The sequence below is a fragment of the Peromyscus eremicus genome, chromosome 19 (genome assembly GCF_949786415.1).
Source record: "Peromyscus eremicus chromosome 19, PerEre_H2_v1, whole genome shotgun sequence".
NCBI lineage: Eukaryota > Metazoa > Chordata > Mammalia > Rodentia > Cricetidae > Peromyscus > Peromyscus eremicus.
Window position 1 is genome coordinate 1,028,318 of NC_081435.1, and position 18,738 is coordinate 1,047,055.

The following is an 18,738-nucleotide window of genomic DNA, read 5'->3' on the forward strand; positions in this document are numbered from 1 at the left end:
ATCCTCTGGAGCTGGAGTTACAGGCATCTGTGAGCCACCTGACGTGGGTGCTGGGAGTTAAACTTGGGGCCTGCAAGAGCAGTATAGACTGTTAACTGCTGAGCAATCTCTCCAGCCCAAGAGAGGTTTGCTTTTAACAACAGAAGGTCTCCCATAGCTGGGATTAGAACTGTATGGTCTTCAGCCATGAGTATTAAGAGACTCACCCACTAGAGGAAGGCTTGCTTAAAGCTAACCGAAAAGAACTGGGCAGCGGTGATATGCACTTTTAGTCCCAGCACTTGGGAGGCAGAGGCAGGCGGGTCTCTGTGAGTTCGAGGCCAGCCTGGTCTACAGAGTGAGTTCCAGGATAGACTCCAAAGCTACACAGAGAAACCCTGTCTTGAAAAAAAAAAAAAAATAACAGACAAAAGAGGAGACACTGGGTACTCTCGACCCCTTATCTAGAGCAGATCTACTTTCTACCTGCTCCCATGGCGACATCCCAACCTGGTTTAGGAACTGACTAGGGACTGTGGAACTTACTAGAGGTGTAAGGCTCTCAGTCCACCAAGGCAGCAAGTGCCACTGAAAAGGACTTGAGTGTGGAGCCTATAATGTCATCTGAAAGGAGGTGGGAGGACACTTTAATAGAGGGACTACTTCCAAAAATGTGGGAAGGCTCTGGAAAAGGAACAGCAGGTGATAAAGTACTGGGATCTTGTGACCCTGTGAACCCTGCCTGGCTTTCCAGAGAAAGATGGTCACTCAGAGGACAGCGTGGGAAGGAAGCCAGGGGAGTTAGAACCGACTTCTAGCTGGTGTCTCCCCCTCCCCCCTCCCTCCACCCGGGCAAGCCAGAGCAGCGAGCAGGAGAGAACGGTGTAGAGACTGAGGCAGAGAGAATATTCCATCGCTGTCTGCAGTACCTAAAGCTTTTTTCGTTGTTTTTTGGTTTGGTTTGGTTTGGTTTGGTTTTTTTCTTCAGTAGCCTTTACCTCCTGACCTTGACATCAGGGCGGGGTGGGAATAGGATGAGTTCCTCTGTCCTCTTCCAGGTTCCATCATGGAGAATGGGGTGAGCTCCTCTAGCACAGCTGACAGGTCCCAGCAGCAGCCTCTCACCTCCACCTTCCAGAGCCCCACCCCCAGCGTGCGGCTGGATGAAGGGGTCTCCGCCAGCACTGCTGTGCCTGGAGAGAGCCTGAAGCGGGAGTGTGACTCCGTGGGCCTTCCAATGGCCAGCAGCACCACCTCCAAGCCCTCTTCGTCCTCATCCTCGAGTGCCCAGGCTCTTGCGTGGTCAGGGCAGCCCCCCAGAGGCTGCCGGGGCCTGCACACAGCCCTGCCCCCGGTGGTGATCTTATCCAAAGCTGCATACAGCCTGCTGGGATCCCAGAAGGGCGGCAGGCTGCCACCCTCCTCATCCCTGCTACCCCACGCTGATGTGGCCTGGGTGAGCTCTCTGCGGCCGGGCTTGCACAAGGACATGAGCAGCGAGGAGCAGTCCCTTTACTACAGACAGTGGACCTCTGCCAGGCAGCACCATGCTGACTACAGCAACCAGCCAGACCCCGCCTCAGGCGCCCGGACCTCGCACCCGAGGCGGCTACTGCTCACTGGGCCCCCCCAGGTAGGGATGGAACAGGGCAGGCCTTGTCTTGTTGTCTTGTCTGTAGGGGGACATCTTGGGGGTTGGCGGGGGTGGCAGAAGACCTCATCCAGTTCTCAGCTGAGGAGCCAAAGTGTGAAAGAAATCTCTTTTCTTTTTCTTTTCCCTCTTCCCCTCCTCCACCCTTCCTCAATTACAAATTTCTCCATAGGTGGGAAAGACTGGCTCCTATTTACAGTTCCTTAGGATCCTTTTCCGCATGCTCATCCGGCTGCTGGAGGTAGACGTGTATGATGAGGAACAGATAAACACAGGTGAGGCTTGATATTATAACCAAGGCGGAGACCCACGAGCCACGGTTGCTTCCCCCTCTGGGTGTCTAGAGGACCTAAATTGCAGAGCTATCATGAAACGAAGGGCAGGATGCTCAGCTAACAATCCCAAGTGAGCTGTGGCTCTCAGCTTCTGGGAGCCTTTCTCCAGTGTGCAGCCCGCTGCTGGGGGCGCAATGTGTTTCATCAGCTTTGGTACCTAGGTAGGTCCATTGCCTAGATAGGTAAACCCTGTGGTTCTTGCCAGCTCTGCACTGTGTTCCTTGGCATCACAGCCTTTGATTTTACCCAACATGCAGCTACAGAGAGTCTGCAATCTCCCCCTGGCTGCCTCTGAGCTCTCTGTCACTTCCCATCCAACGGGGAAGGGGGAGGGGGCTAGCTGTCTCCTTTCCCCGTCACTCTGGGGAGGGTCGATTTAAAAGTGCACTGGGAGGCATAAGATCCCTTCCTGAAAAGAACATGCTTGAGACTGCCAACAAAATGCAAGGTATAACAGCATAAAAATCAAATGTTATTTATATCAAAAAGTAATAGCTATATTTGTAATCTTGGGCTTTTCCTCAAAGTGGTTTATGCTACTTAAAAAAGCCTTGCATTTATTGTGTGCATGTATGTATGGGAGGGTACATGGGTTGAGGTAAGAGGACAACTTTTGGGAGTCAGTTTTCTCTTTCCACCACGTAGGTCCTGAGGACCCTGGGCAGGTCATTAAGCCTGGCTGCAAAGCACTTTTCCTACTGAGCTAGCCTTGAGTTGCGTTTTGAATTTACTCATTTATTAATAATAAACAGCATCGATTGCACACCTACCATGTGCCTGCTGCTGTCTTAACACCCTGAATGCCCATCCCTCAGTCTCTAAGAGCTATCTGAGCCCAGCACTTGAGGGGTTAAGTATGTGCCTAGAGGGGTGAAGTACTAAGGTTTGCGAAAAGGATTCAAGTTCTAGAAATGCTCAAAGGCTGCAGCTGGCACCTGGGTAAAGATTTTGACTTCACTACTCTTGGGGATCTGTGAGGGAGGTTGGGAGGGGATGAATGTGTACTGGAGTACAGAACACTCCGGTAATTCTAATGTACCGCATACACTGGGACTTTGGTTCTTGCATCCTAAAATTTCACACAGCTTCAGGCATACTCACCAAGCTGTAATCCCAGCTAAAGCAAGGGGGGAATGCCATCAAGGCTTGCCTGGGATCTGGCAACTTAGTGAGAACTTGTTAGTCAGGGTTCTCTAATGAATCTATGATATATTAAAATATATTATTAGAGTGGCTAATTTTGGGAGACTGGGTTTTACAGCATGGGAGTTTGGGAACTGGGCTGTAGAAACTAATCAGGGCTAGTGAGGAGAGATCCCCTTCCTGGCAAAAGTCTGAAGGAATGGTTATGGTTCCTTCTACTCTGGGATAAGAGCTTGTTTGGGGGCTGGAAAGATAGCTCAGATGTTAAGAGCACTGGCTGCTCTTCCAGAGGACCCAAGTTCAATTCCCAGCATCCACGTGGCAGCTCACAACTCCAGTTCCAGGATATCCAACACCCTTACACAGACATACAAGCAGGCCAAACACCAATCAATGCTCATAAAATAAATAAATAAAAACAAAAACAAGCCGGGCGGTGGTGGCGCATGCCTTTAATCCCAGCACCCGGGAGGCAGAGCTAGGTGGATCTCTGTGAGTTTGAGGCCAGCCTGGGCTACAGAGCTGGACAGACTCCAAAGCTACAGAGAGAAACCCTGTCTTGAAAAACAAAACAAAACAAAACAAAAAAAAAAAAAAAAAAAAAAAAGGAAAGAGCTCCTTTCTCAGAGTGCCTTTGTCACAGCCTCCCCAGCTTTGTGCTTCAGAATGGCAGGGAGGAGAGGAGGAGGGAGGGGGAGGGATGGAGGAGGGGAACCCACCTGTCCTGTGCCCTGCCCTGCCCTAGATCACAATGAGAACAGTGGAGCAAGCCAGCCCGAAGGAGAGCCCTGGCCTGACATCGAGACCTTCAGCAAAATGCCTTTTGACGTCAGTGTGCACGACCCCAAGTACAGTCTGATGAGCCTGGTTTACACTGAGAAGCTGGCTGGGGTCAAACAAGGTCAGTGTATGCAGAGCCAGGCTCTGAAGGTGAGGGGACTCTAAATCAGGGCTTGGGGTGGGGGAGGGAGACAGTCCACTCCTTTGAGAAGAGTGCAATAATTCTGTTTTCACTCTTACATACGAACACACACACATACATCTTGATTTTTAAACTTGCTTATCAGGGCTAAATTTATAAAGTCCTTGGAGAAGTCTGTATAGGAAATGAGCATTTCTTTCCAAGCTTTATATGTGTATCATGGAGATAACACTTTCTCATGCCTTGTACACAGAAGTAATAAAGGAATGCAAAGTTGAGGAGCCCCGGAAACGAGAAACCATGTCTATTATGCTGACCAAGTACGCGGCCTACAACACCTTCCACCACTGTGAACAGTGCCACCAGTACATGGACTTCACGCCCACCTCCCAGGTGCAGCCCGCTTTGCCCTCCCTGGGACCCTGTGGCCAGTATAGCCCTTGTAGGTACCGGGGGAAAAGGGAGGATGAAACCAGAGACTCCTGGCTTTGGGCTCTACAGAAACAGAGTGTAAACCATTGCTCAGCATTGTCTCTTCCTCCGGCTTCTTTTTAGTACAGGAACTCACTGCTCCAGGTTGGCTTCAAATTCACAATCCTCCTGCATGCTGAATGGAATTGTAGGCATGCCTAGCATGCCTGGTTTTATTTCGTCATATTTTGGGCATTAGGAATACATCTCAGGATCTTGCAAATGCTAAATATGCATTCTAGCACCTCCAGCCCCTTCGGCATCTTTACACACAGAAGGAGGAAACAGCAGTGTTGATAATAACACTCCTGCTTTGGGGGAGAAACTCTATGTCATTCCCCCATTTCTCTTCTTGAGTTTTATGTCTTGGCACTGAGCACCTGGGACCCTGTTGCTTCTAGGCTGTGCTGAGAAAATTCCCCAAACCAGCTTCTTAGGACCACACCTCCCCTTGAAAGCACATCCTGAAATTCAATGGGTGCTAGAAAGAACACATTGAAAACTGGGCTACAGGTTACCTGTAGTATCCATTTGTTTTCTTGGAGGCCTACTAGTCTGTTAACAATTTTTTTAATTAAGTGGTGTGTGTGTGTGTGTGTGTGTGTGTGTGTGTGTGTGTGTGTGTGTGTACACATACATGCAGGAGTTGGTTCCCTAACTCCACCATTGTGGGCCCTGGGATCAGTGGCAAGCCCTTTCCCTGTTGAGCCATCCCACTGGCCCTGTTCACAAGTCTTCATAGGATAGAGAAGACACAAGTGCCTTGGCCTATAAATTATAGGTGCTTAGGAATTTTCTGCATAAAAATCCCTCTTGACTAGTTTCTGTGAGATTACAATATAAGTAATATATCTCCACATTTGTGATGTAGAACAAACTAGAAGGAAGAACTTTTAGAGGAAGAACTTTTTTTTCTGAAGTGTAATATTTAGGTTAAAACTATTAGGAAAACTACTTGGATTTTAGGTGCTGATGAAAATTTGTTATCCTTCCATTAAATCAATTATTGGCTTCATTGTACAGCCCAAAAAGAGTGATTTTATAATTATACATGGAGATGGGTTCCTGGGCAAGTGAATGTCCCAGCAACCTTTACAACAGGTTAGATTATATTGGCTTTTATGAGTCACATGGTCTTTCCCTGATGTCAGAGTTCTACACTAAATGTTGGAAATGCTTCATTTTCCCTTATAACCAGAAAAGATGGCACCACAAGCACATTTTAAATTCTAGCCCTACTCTCTAAGTGCTGAAACTTAATGTATTCAGTCTGACTCACAGAGCAGAAGAGTCCTCTGTAACTGAGGCCTTTAGGGAACATGTGTGTATCAGGGCAGCCCATAGGGATCTTATCTTTGAGACTAAGCATCTGTCAAGGTCCTGAGCTGATGAGGAATAAAGACAGACAATGCCAAGTGGGACTTAACCCTTGCAGAGGCTTCATCAGGGCTCCATACTGCCCTGCCTCAGTGACAGTAAATGATAAAGCTTTTACACATTGCTAGTCACAGCCAGACTGTCTGGTGGCACTTATTCTTATCAGTTGCTCGGGTCAAAAATCTAAAAGAATGGCCCGGAAGTTTGGGAATCATATATTGACCATCCCTCTCTTTCTTTTTTTGCAAATCTAGATGTCTGACTCCACCCTTCATGCATTCACATTTTCTTCTTCTATGCTGGGAGAAGAAGTCCAGCTTTATTTCATCATTCCCAAGTCCAAAGAGAGTCATTTTGTCTTCAGCAAGCAGGGCAGACACCTGGAAAGCATGCGGCTGCCTCTGGTTTCGGACAAGGTGGGCCAGAGCTTTTGGGTGTGAGGGTTGCTGGGCCCTCGTTAGGGTTCCCAAAGATGCTCATATCTGCCCTAGGAGGGGTCCCCAGTATACTCACATCAAAGAGTTTTACTCTTCCATTTTCCTCTCGTTTGTTTTCCTTTTGCAGAATCTAGATGCAGTCAAGAGCCCCATTTTCACCCCTTCCAGCGGCCGGCATGAACACGGACTCCTAAACCTTTTCCATGCTATGGAGGGCATCAGCCATCTTCACCTCCTGGTGGTCAAAGAATATGAGATGCCACTGTACCGAAAGTACTGGCCCAACCACATCATGCTGGTGCTTCCTGGCATGTTCAATAATGCAGGCGTGGGTAAGGGCGCCCTCAGGGCGGGAGGAGGAGGCCTGAGAGGAAAAGCACAGCTCATTCCCTTGGTTTGCGTCTCCAGAGGTTGCCTCTGGGAATTGCCCTGCCCTCCCAACCACAGGTCTTTTGATTCCGAGATCTTCCTTCTCTCTTGTTTTGTGATTTTGTAGATCCTAACATTATTGTTCAGTTCTGCAGAATTTTTAACTTCTGAGGACTAGTAAGCACTAAATCACTGGAATATTGAACACCTTGTGTGGGACAGGGAATCTTCCTAGTGTAGACTCCCAATGTTCCCAGGCTGGACATTCTAGGGCAGAATGTATCCATGAGAAATACATGGATGGGAGGTGATGATGTATCTGATTTAGAGGGTCCCCTACTGTGTCTCCTGCTAGGGGCATAAGGCAAGTTCTAGTCCAGTCAAGGTATTGGAAGCATCTCTGTTACTGAAGCATTTTAATTAATTTAATTCTTGTTTGGTAAGGGTACAACTCCAGTTTTTCGTGTGGCTATCCAGATGTTCCAAAAGACATTTTCCCCATTGAATGGTATTGGCACCCTTGTCATATACAAGAGGGTTTATTTCTTGGCTCGCTATATATCTGTCTTTATATGTCACTACCTTTACCGTGTGGCTTTAAGTTTTGAAAGGAAGAAGCATAAAACCTGCAACTTTTAAAAACTTCAGAAATATTTGCATACTTGTATGGACTATAATATGATAACATATGTAACATATAATCAAATCAGAGTGTACACACTTTCTTTAAATAGGAATCACTTTTATGTGTTTGGAGTTTTGTATTCTCCCAGTCGTGTTGAAATGTATCATGTGTTGTTTTAATCAAGTTAATCAGCGATGCTATGGAAAACTAGAATTGACTCTTCCTGTTTGGTGCTCTTTGCTGGACTTGCTCCTTGCTGCCCCGAACAGACTTTACTGAGCGTCTTCCACTGAGCGCTTCTCAGATGGTCTCTCCTTCTGTTCCTGGCTTACACACTCTCCACTTTCATCCACGCTGCTACAGGTGACAGGATTCCTTTTTTTTTTTTTTTCTTCTTTTTTTCAAGACAGGGTTTCTCTGCGTAGCCCTGGCTATCCTGAAATTGCTCTGTAGACCAGGCTGGCCTCGCACTCAGAGATCTGCCTGCCTCTGCCTCCTGAGTGCTGGGATTAAAGGTGTGTACCACAATACCCAGCTTTTCTTTCTTTTTTTTTGTTTAAAAAAAAAAACAAGCCATTTCTTTTGTTGTTGTTGTTCATTTCTTGCATTTGAAGTACTTACTGACATCCTTAACCTGAAATTCTTTACCACAGTCTGTTAGAAAAGTCTACATGCTCTTTACTAAGGTTTTCAAGATTCAGTTCTTTGGGCTGGAGAGAGGGCTCAGCGGTTAAGAGCACTGGCTGCTCTTCCAGAGGTCCTGAGTTCAATTCCCAGCACCCACATGGTGGCTCTCAACCATCTATGAGATCTGCTGCCCTCTTCTGGCCTGCAGGCATATATGCAGGCTGAACACTGTGTACATAATAAATAAATTTTTTTTTTTTTTTTTTTTTTGGTTTTTCGAGACAGGGTTTCTCTGTGTAGTTTTGGTAGCTGTCCTAGATCTCGCTCTGTAGACCAGGCTGGCCTTGAACTCACAGAGATCCGCCTGGCTCTGCCTCCCAAGTGCTAGGATTAAAGGCGTGTGCCACCGACACCTGGCCTCAAGATTCATTTCTTAGAACTAGTTACAGTTAAATTCTAACTGAAAGTTTATAAAAACACTTTTCAACATTACAATACTGTAGCCATTTTTATGGACCAAAAAGACTTTAGTTGTTCTTAAGGTTCACAATATGGCATCACTGTTACCAGATTTTTTCAGAAGTTCTGAAGAAACACGTTCAGGTAGGCAGACTAATTAGCAAATTTAGGATTCCATTCTTTTTATGGCCAGAAATATTCTGTGTTCTCATACTGTCTCTATCTGTGGGAATCTAGATTGATCCCATTATTGAAGGTGTTGTGAATAGACACAAGGCTGCAAGTGTCTCTTCAGTATAATGGTTCTGTCTCTTGGACATACACCAACCAGTGGATTTGCTGGATTACATGGTACTTCTAGTTTCAGTATGTTTTAGGTTGGACTCTGCACGTTTTCTGTAATAACTGCTCCACTAACATATAGGAGATCCTTTCCCTTTGCCCCCGTGTCGAAGTTGTTAAGTCACTTTAACGTCACTTTTAAAGTCACTTTGGCATAGTCACTGAGGTGAGATGCTATCACTGCAGTTTTGAGTTGCATTCCTTGATGATTGGTGATACTGAGCATTTTATGTTCTTCTAGGCTATTTGGAGTCTGTGTTTAGACATCTTGCTAGGTAAACATGCCGAGTGTAGAACTGGTGATTCTCCTGTCTAAACTTCTCAAGTGCTAAGAGTAAGGTTGTGCACCATCATTCCAAGCCAGTCCAGTTTTTCTTCCCCATTTTTTATTTTTTTGAGACAGTGTTTCTCTGTATAGCTCTGGCTGCCCTGGAACTTACTCTGTAGACCAGGTTGACCTTGAACTCAGAGATCTGCCTGCCTCTGTCTCCCAAGTGCTGAAATTAAAGGCATGCACCACCACCACCTGGCTACAGCCACTTTCTATCTGCATTATTTGCTACTCAGATTTTTGAGCTCCTTATACACTCCAGATAATAATCCTTTGTTGGATCAATAATTTGCAAATGTTTTGTCCCATTCTGTATGCTGTCTCTTATTTGTGTAGGTTGTCTTATCTCTGTTGATTATTTCTTTGCTTCAAAAGCTTCTTAGTTTAATATAGTCTAACTTCTCTATTTTCACCTTTTGAGCTATTTGAAAAACAAAATCATTGCCTACATCAGTAAGACCTCCAATTTTATTGCAATTTGAGGTGCTCTCAGATTTCATTAAGGATAGATTTTTTTCTATTTCTATGAAAAAAATTGGTAAGTGCATAAAATTACTGATCTGTTGTTGTTTGTTTCTGCTTTTTTTTGGGAGCTTGCTACTCAGCTCCCAAATAAACCACACACAGAAGCTTATTCTTACTTATAAATGCCTGGCCTTAGCTTGCCTTATTTCTTGCCAGCTTTCTTAACTTTAAAATAACCCATCTACTTTTGCCTCTGGGCTTTTACCTTTCTCTATTTCTGTATACCTTTCTTTCTTATTCCATGGCTTGTTATGTAGCTGGTGGCTTGTCCCTGCATCCTCCTCCTTCTCTGGCTACTTCTTCCTTTTCCCCAGATTTCTCCTATATATTCTCTCTGCCTGCCAGCCCTGCATATTTCTGTCTCCTACCTTGCTATGGGCTGTTCAGCTCTTTATTAGACCATCAGGTGTTTTAGATAGGCACAGTAAAACAGCTTCACAGAGTTAAACAAATAAAACATAAACAGAAGTAACACATTTTAAAATAATTATTCCCCAACATTTCCCCCTTTTTTTCTGAAAAATGAAAAGTTTTAACTTTAACATAGTAAGACTGTATACAATAAGAACAATTATGAAATAAACATTACATTCACAATGTAATAAATTCCAATTTATTTGTGTCTGGTAAATTTAACGAAAATACTCCATAATCTACATATTTTAGTAAATCCAAAATTTTATGCCTAATTTACTTTCTATCATATTTAAGGAAAACTGAAACTATATCAAGTCTTCAACTCCATCAAAGGCCCCAGAAGGATATAGTATATTTTAAGTAAACAAAAAGTGCATTGCAAACAACTTCCAAAAACTCTAGATGACAGAGACATCTGACTGCCTGGACAGTAACTCAAAGTTCCTCTGCAACATTGGGGCATCCATCTTCATCCTACAGACCCGTAGTATCTGGAAGACTTTTCAATGAAGCAGAAAATTTGAAAGACTGTCCCACCTATATTGGCAAAGTTTATCAGTCATTTTCCTCTGTGTCCTGCTGATTGTCTGGCAGTTTCTTCTGTGAAGCAGGAATCTTGAAGGACTATCCTGCCTTGTTTTGGCAAAGTCCAGTGGTCACTTTCTTGTGGGTCCTGCATGTCCAGTTTATACAGTTTATACAACATACCATCAAGCAGTCCAGGGAAGAACAGCTTCTTGCCCAAATGACTAGCCTTGCCACATTGAAAGCAAACTCCATAAGGCGTTTCTTCAATGCCCATCATCTCTGAAGTAAATTGGTACTGCCAGGAGCAGATGTGTCTCATTGTCATAAAAAACCCGAAGTTAACAAAACATTTTAAATGCTATATTCTGTAGGCCTTTGAAAGGTTTGAAGACTATCTATCTAAAATATCTCTCTATGTGATCTGGAAAGCATACCTAACATATCTACTAGAACTTCACCCTACATTTCCAAATGAACTGCACAGGCACAATACCTCAAACAAAAATAAAAACATACATACAATATGTTGTAACAAAAATTACCTTAAATTTTTATCAATATACAAAAATCCCCCAAACAAGAACAGAAACATACATACAGTGTGTTGCAACAAAAATTACCTTAAATTTGTGTCAGTATACAAAAGTCCTTACAAATACAAAATATTTGAGATCAATAGTTGTCTTTTAGTTTATAGTAGAGTCAATAATCTACCCTATTATTTAAAGTAGATTCAATAATCTACCCTTCTATCTTATCATTCCTATATTCCCCTAAATGTAACTAACATCCATAACCCACAAAAAAAGACCACCCCCACCCCCCAACTCTTGAGAATGTGGGCATAGTTTTTTCCATACTGCTTACTGCTGTCTGTGGACAAAGGCATCTTTAGGGTCCCAGAGAGACAATTTGAGATAATGACCAAGTCCTGGGAAGACCAGCAGTAACCTTTGATGATAGATATCACCTCTCAAAGTTCAGGAGGTCTCCCTTGATCACACCTGATCCATATATTCCTACAGGAATCCACAGCCTCTCATTTCCCATGAGAACAAAACTCCAAAGCATTTTTGATTTCCATTTGACAAATATATTTTTTGACTTTTTTAATGTTAAAGCATTCCTTAAAGTGTCTAGATTGGTTGAGTTTAGCAGTCCAGTTCACAATCCCATGTCTCTTAGCAGCTGTTTGCTTATTAGCATTCAAAAAATTCAAAGTCGGGCTGGAGAGATGGCTCAGAGGTTAAGAGCACTGGCTGCTCTTCCAGAGGTTCTAAGTTCAATTCCCAGCAACCATATGGTGGCTCACAACCATCTATAATGAGATCTAGTGCCCTCTTCTGGCCTGTAGACATACATGCAGGCAGAACACTGTATACATAATAAATAAGTAAATTTAAAAAAAAAAATTCAGAGTCAACACAGTACTATATAGGATCCAGAATCCCTGTGTATTTCCTATCTTTGTGTGGCTTTTTCTTTTTTTATTTTACTTCTCTCTATAAAGACTTTATTAAACTCTTTCTTTCTATAACTGTTCATACCCTTTTCTTTATTTCTTAAGCCTGTGCACATTGTAAAACACACTGGAACCTGTTTAGGGTTTTTTTCCATCTGGATCGCTTTTACTGCATATTCTTTAGTCTTTTTTGACCATGTAAGCAAACCTTTAAACTGCTAACCTGGATCCTATGCATGCAGCTTTCAGCTGGCTCTGCCCACTTCTGGGCTAGTGAAAACAAAGCCTAAAGCTTGCGGCCTGGTAGGAGGTGCTTGACCAGGAACTGCATTCAACCTTCCCAGCTATGGGAAGCCACAAGCATTTTTACTTACCTTGCTGTTTCTATTTAGTGCTACCAGCTGAACATCAGCATGTCTTAAATGAGCCATGTCCATCCTTCCTTTCTTTCTTCCTTTCTTTCCAGCTTTCTTAGGCCCTACATGGAAATCCACCCCATGTTGAGTGCCAGAATGTTGTTTTTTATTCTTTTGGGGGGGCCCATCACACACAGAGGCTTATTCTTACTTATAAATGCCTGGCCTTAGCTTGCCTTATTTCTTGCCAGCTTTCTTAACTTTAAAATAACCCATCTACTTTTTGCCTCTGGGTTTTTACCTTTCTCTATTTCTGTATAACTTTCTTTCTTATTCCATGGCTTGTTATGTAGCTGGGTGACTGGTCCCTGGGTCCTCCTCTTCCTCTGGATTTCTTCCTTTTTCCCAAATTTCTCCTATATATTCTCTCTGCCTGCCAGCCCTGCATATTTCTGTCTCCTACCTTGCTATGGGCTGTTCAGCTCTTTATTAGACCATCAGGTGTTTTAGACAGGCACAGTAAAACAGCTTCACAGAGTTAAACAAAATGCAGCATAAACAAAACACACTTTAAAATAATATTCCCCAACACTGATCTTTTGAAGAATGGTTATCTACAAAACATGTTTGTAACTATGAACATTGGTCATCTTTCTGTTTATTGGCATATCTTTTTATTTTCTTCATCAATATCTTGTGTTTCTCACTGTACTGTCTTTTGCCTCCTAAGTAGTCTACCTTTTCATGCTATAATGGAACTAAATTCCTGAGACCGTTCCTTTTAAATTCTGAATTCTCTCTCATTCTCTTCATTCTCTCTCTCTCTCTCTCTCAGTCTCTCTCTCTCTCTCTCTCTCTCTGTGTGTGTGTGTGTGTGTGTGTGTGTCCCTCTCTCTCTGAGACAGGGATTCTCTTGTATAGCTTTGGAGCCTTTCCTGGAACTTACTCTGTAGCCCAGGTTGGCCTCAAACTCAACAGAGATCTGCCTGCCTCTGTCTCCTAGGTGCTGAGATTAAAGGCATGCACCACCACCACCTGGCCTGAATTCTCTTATTTGTTCTAACAGTTTTCTGTGTATTTTCTCCATGTATGATATATTGTCAGGGAGCAACATTTTACTATTTCTGGTTGAGATCACTTTTCTTTTCTTTTCTTTCTTTTTTTTTTTTGGTTTTTCGAGACAGGGTTTCTCTGTGTAGCTTTGTGCCTTTCCTGGATCTCACTCTATAGACCAGGCTAGCCTCAGACTCACAAAGATCTGCCTGCCTCTGCCTCCCAAGTGCTGGAATTAAAGGCGTGCGCCACCACCGCCCGGCCACTTTCCTTTTCTTGCCTAATTGCTCTGGCTAGAACTTCTAGTCCTATTAAATGGAAGCAGGAATCACTTTCTTGTTCCTGATCATAGTTGGAAAATCTTTGGTCCTTCACCACTGACTGCCATTTTATCTGTCAATTTTTTCTGTGTGGTTCTATGTGTAATGTGCAAAACGTTACACAGACTCTTGAGGGGGAGATGTTTCTAAATCCTAGTATTACCTTGAGCTAATCCTACTGTTTGAGGTTTTTCCATACATTAACAAACTGCAGATCTAGGATGGGGTGCCTGTTTCCAGAATCTCCACAGATGCTGTTAACTCTCCATTCATCATGGCCCTGCCTTACTCTCTGATGCAGGATGTGGGAGTTGCTGCCTCTAAGAGCAAGCTTGTCATATGTTAAGGCCCTAGTCACTAATATTATCTGCTGTGTGAGGTGTCCTTTGTCATATCAAGGAAATGAAATTCTTGAAGTCTGTTCCTCAGAGTGTACTTCATACATCATCAGATGTGTTTCTAGCCCTTCACTGGACTTACTCAACTGAATCTCTAGTAATGGATTCCAGGAATCTACATTTTAAAATACATTTCCCAGTGACTCTTTTTTTGGAGATTTTTAAAACATTATGTGTCTGTGCACAACTGCAGGTGCCCATTGAAGGCTAGAAGCATCAGATTCCTTTGGAGCTGCCTGACATGGGTTCTAGGAACCAAACTAGGGTCCTCTGCATCTTCTCTTCAGCATGCTCCTATCACCTGCACACAGGATCCCCATATGGACAGGATGCAGTGGAGGTCATGTGACTGGTCTGAATGAAGGATGTAAGCTGTGGTTGGTTATACTGCCTTCCAGGTGCTGCCAGGTTCCTCATTAAGGAGCTGTCATACCACAATCTAGAACTGGAGAGGAACCGCCTGGAGGAGCTGGGAGTCAAGCGGCAGTGTGTCTGGCCTTTCATCGTTGTGATGGATGACTCCTGTGTCCTGTGGAACATTCACAGTGTTCAGGAGCAAACCAGGTAGTGATACTTCCAGGAAGTTGTGGGTGTGTGGGGGAGAGGTGATACAACGATCTAGACAAGATATTTTTAGCTGTAGTTATACTTGGGAGTAAATAAGAGGTAGTTTTCCTGAGCAAGGTGGATCATAAGACCCTCTCAGTAGCTCATTGGTGGGTTGCTTAGGGATTTTTTTTTTTTTAAATACAGTGTGCCATTAAGTTCCTGGGCCATTTCTACTTCCTGGTATCGGTTAGCTGCAAAAATCTCTTCTGCTATAGATATAGTGGTACACACTTTTACTCCCAGCACTTGGGAGGCAAAGGCTGGGTAGCCTCTGAGTTTGACACCAGCAAGTTCTAGGCCAGCCAGTGCTACATAGTAAGACTGTGTCAAAACAAAGCAAAACCACCCAAACCCCCTTTTCTGATGCTATGATTCATTTGTATCGATGACTTAACTACTGAAGTGGAGAGGAAATCATGTCACCTCTGTCTCGAGCTCACCATCTGTAATACAGCCAGCTGACAATCAGTGGTTCTCCTGGAGCGGTGCCAATTTCCTAGGATTCCTTCAATGGCACAATGCTAGGGGGTGGTAGACAAGGGGAATGCCAAATACGAAAATGTTTGTGAAATTGCCCCAATGAAACACTGATTTCCTATCATTTCTTCTGTCGACTTGTAGTCAATGAGGTGCTCATGTAGTTACTACTGTAATTCTCAGAGCTGGCCATTTCTGTACTCCTAACCTCTGGTCATGTCTTTGGTAATTCATGTTCATTATTAATGTTGAAATTATGAGCTGGATTCCTTCTTTTTTTTTTCTTTTTCTTTTCTTTTTTTTTTCCGCCTTAAAGGTGGCAACATCCACCACCAAAGGCCATCTTTTTTGAGTTAGTCATGATAGGTAGTATGACTGGACTTATCCTTCTTAATATAAATGATCTTACTACATCCTTTACAGTATTCCTAATATGTAGTAGCATTGGTTTTTCAGTAACATTTATTGACATTTTATATAAACTAACTTTACATTTTATAGCCAGCCTACGGAAGCAGGAATTTCCAGCAAGAATGTGTCCTTGAAGAGTGTCTTGCAGCACATTGAAGCCACACCAAAAATTGTCCACTATGCAATCCTGGGCATACAGAAATGGAACAGCAAGCTGACGTCTCAGAATCTAAAGGCCCCATTCTCAAGATGTCACGTGCATGATTTCATTCTCCTCAACATAGACCTGACTCAGAATGTACAGTATGACTTCAACAGGTAGGCCAGTCCTCATGGATGCAGGTCATCCTGGCACCTGGTGGTGGATGTTGCCCACTTCAGCTTCTGCTTTGTTTTTATTCTGCCTTGGACCATAAGCCCCTTCCAGCTAACTCCTCTGGCCCAGAACTCATTATGTGTCACAGGTTCTCTACACTGTGATCCTCCTGAGTGCTAGATTACAGGCATGTATCACCACACCTAGCATTGACCTAGACTCTCGACACTGTAATGGAAAATAATCAGAAAATACAGGTTAGCCACCTGATTATTCAACAAGAATTCCAATAGGAACAAAAACTGTTGAATCAATGCTGATCAATGTGTGGACCTGCAAACATCCAATATTAATCCTGTATTCATCCTCAGAACTAGAGAGGAAATCATTCTCTCCAGTGTTATAAGACACACTCTTCCTATATGGAGAAGGCAGCAGTCAGGCCCCTTGAATTAATCATACCCACATTCCTGAGAAATCTGAAATGGCTGAGGAATGGTATCAGAGACCATAAAGTCACTCTTCACATCCACTGCTTCCATGCTTCAGGCTGTATGTGACCAGAATTTTAAACCACAAGACCTCTGGCTCTCCTGACCACACAGGATGTACAGTCCTGTTTCTGACAGGAATAACCTAAAACCCTGTAGCATGAGACGGAAGTCCTCTTTTTTTCCTTCCTTTAAATCAGTAGAGTGTGGGCCAGCTGCTCGAGGACAGGGTGATGTTTGGCCTCCCCTGGTGTCTGCCACACATTTCTCTGTGCGGTTGTCATAGTGGAGATGTGAGGGGCAGTCAGAGAAACCTAGCATTGTGGTTCTGATGTAGGTATTTCTGTGAAGACGTTGACTTTAACCTGAGAACGAACAGCAGTGGCCTGCTCATCTGCCGCTTTAATAACTTCAGTCTCATGAAGAAGCATGTTCAGGTTGGAGGGCAAAGGGACTTTATCGTTAAACCAAAGGTCATGGTAAGTTTTGTAAAGCTCAATTCTGTTGAAAACCGGAACAAATGCTTCCTTATAAACTGCTCTGTCGTTAAAGTACTAGCATGTGAGAAGTACTTTTCTGCCGGATAGAAAGGGAAGTGACCCTGGAGTCCTCGGCATCATCTGTCAGCGACGCCTCAGCCAGAAAATACAAAAATATCTCAGAGTTAAGCCTTGAGGATTCCACCAAAGCTGATTGTTTGTTTGTTTGCTTGAGACAGGTCCTTCTACATAGCTATCATGGAGGTCACTAGATCAAGATGGCCTCAAACTCAGAAATGTGCGTCTGCCTCCCGAGTGCTGGGATTAAAGTGTGTGCCCAGCTGCAAGGCTTTATTTTCAAGACAACCCTTATGTAACACACGAGAAACATAGAAATAACAGGACTTGTCTGGTCCTTAGATTATTTTTTTTTAAAGATTTATTATTATGTATATGGTATTTTGTCTGCATGTTTGCCTGCCGGCCAGAAGAGGGCGCCAGATCTCATTACAGATGGTTGTGAGCCACCATGTGGTTGCTGGGATTGAACTCAGGACCTCTGTAAGAGCAGCCAGTGCTCTTAACCACTGAGCCACCTCTCCAGCCCCTAGATTATGTTTTTTTTTAAAAGAAAATATTACAGCTCAAAGCTTATAGAGAATTTTCTATACCCTTCTTAGGGAGGCTTACAGCTAGCTGATCATTATAGCATGTCAACCACTTAGCTGTAGCTGAGAAACTTCCGCCTTTTGTTGTTGAATAGGATAGGAGTCAACTCAAACACACACAGCAGCATTGTAAAAGACTTCTTTCTGTAACTTAAATAACACTCAACTATTCCTGATGTGGGAGTAGGGGTGGTGCAGAAAATGAGACATTTAAACCCACCAGGCCACTGCCATTAATACAATTCCTCTTCAGTCACCAGTTCTTCTAAGATACATTTTTTTTATTTTGTATATGTGAATCTATTGCCTATGTGTATGTATGTGCACCATGTGTGTGCCTGGTGCCTGTGGAAGCCAAAAAAGGGTGCTGGATCCCCTGGATCTGAAGTTACAGTGGTTATGAGCTACCATGTGGCTGCTGGAAACCAAATCTTGGTCCTCTGCAAGAGCAGCTAATGCTCTTAGCCACTGAGTCCTCTCTCCAGCCCATGACAGTCCTCCTTTATCTGGAGTCTACCATCATCAACCATGGCCTGAAAATACTATGCCATGACTCTCGAGAGACCACACTCATGTATTTTGTGCCTAATTTAGAAATTATAGTGTGTGTATTTGTGTGTGTGTAAACATTCATGTAGGGTTCAGCGGTATGTGTAATTTCAGGTATCCTTTGGGGGTGCTGTATATGGAAGTTATTAGGATGCAATCCATTGTAATCTTAGAAATTTCATTCACTAACAGGCACATTTCCCATGACCATCTGCTTTCAGGTTTCAGAGAGCTTAGCTCCCATCTTGCCCCTTCAGTACGTCTGTGCTCCCGACAGTGAACACACGCTCCTGGCAGCCCCTGCACAGTTCCTCCTGGAGAAGTTCCTTCAACACGCCTCCTATAAACTCTTCCCCAAAGCCATCCATAACTTCAAGTGTCCTGTACTGGCCATTGACTGCTATCTCAACATTGGACAGGAGGTAAAGGCGGGATGACTAGTTCTGGGTGCCACATTCATTTCTTCCCCATTTTAGTTCCACTGATGGTTTTAAAAGAGCCAATGAAATGTGATTCAAAGGGCCCCACAGGAACAGAGTTAGCCAGTGACTCATCACTACTCAGCTGTCAGCTGCTCTGAAGAGCCTGCCCCGATGGTGTGGACAGAAGTG

The 18,738-nt window shown here is 43.7% G+C and overlaps 1 protein-coding gene and 1 non-coding gene across 3 annotated transcripts in view; one reads left to right on the top strand and one right to left on the bottom strand.

Moving 5' to 3' along the window:
• Greb1l (GREB1 like retinoic acid receptor coactivator) overlaps positions 1–18,738 on the top strand; it is a 129,402-nt gene that overhangs the window by 104,835 nt on the left and 5,829 nt on the right. For both annotated transcript variants that reach the window (XM_059246190.1, XM_059246189.1), the window contains 10 exons: positions 1,038–1,612; positions 1,803–1,905; positions 3,854–4,009; positions 4,284–4,423; positions 6,133–6,294; positions 6,443–6,647; positions 14,526–14,691; positions 15,715–15,942; positions 16,769–16,910; positions 18,349–18,549. In XM_059246190.1, the coding sequence (XP_059102173.1) occupies positions 1,038–1,612; positions 1,803–1,905; positions 3,854–4,009; positions 4,284–4,423; positions 6,133–6,294; positions 6,443–6,647; positions 14,526–14,691; positions 15,715–15,942; positions 16,769–16,910; positions 18,349–18,549 (2,078 nt within the window). The remainder of the gene's footprint in view (positions 1–1,037; positions 1,613–1,802; positions 1,906–3,853; positions 4,010–4,283; positions 4,424–6,132; positions 6,295–6,442; positions 6,648–14,525; positions 14,692–15,714; positions 15,943–16,768; positions 16,911–18,348; positions 18,550–18,738) is intronic.
• On the bottom strand, positions 8,432–8,563 carry LOC131896216 (small nucleolar RNA SNORA33). The gene has a single exon (XR_009375384.1). It is a non-coding gene; the product is annotated as a small nucleolar RNA SNORA33 (small nucleolar RNA).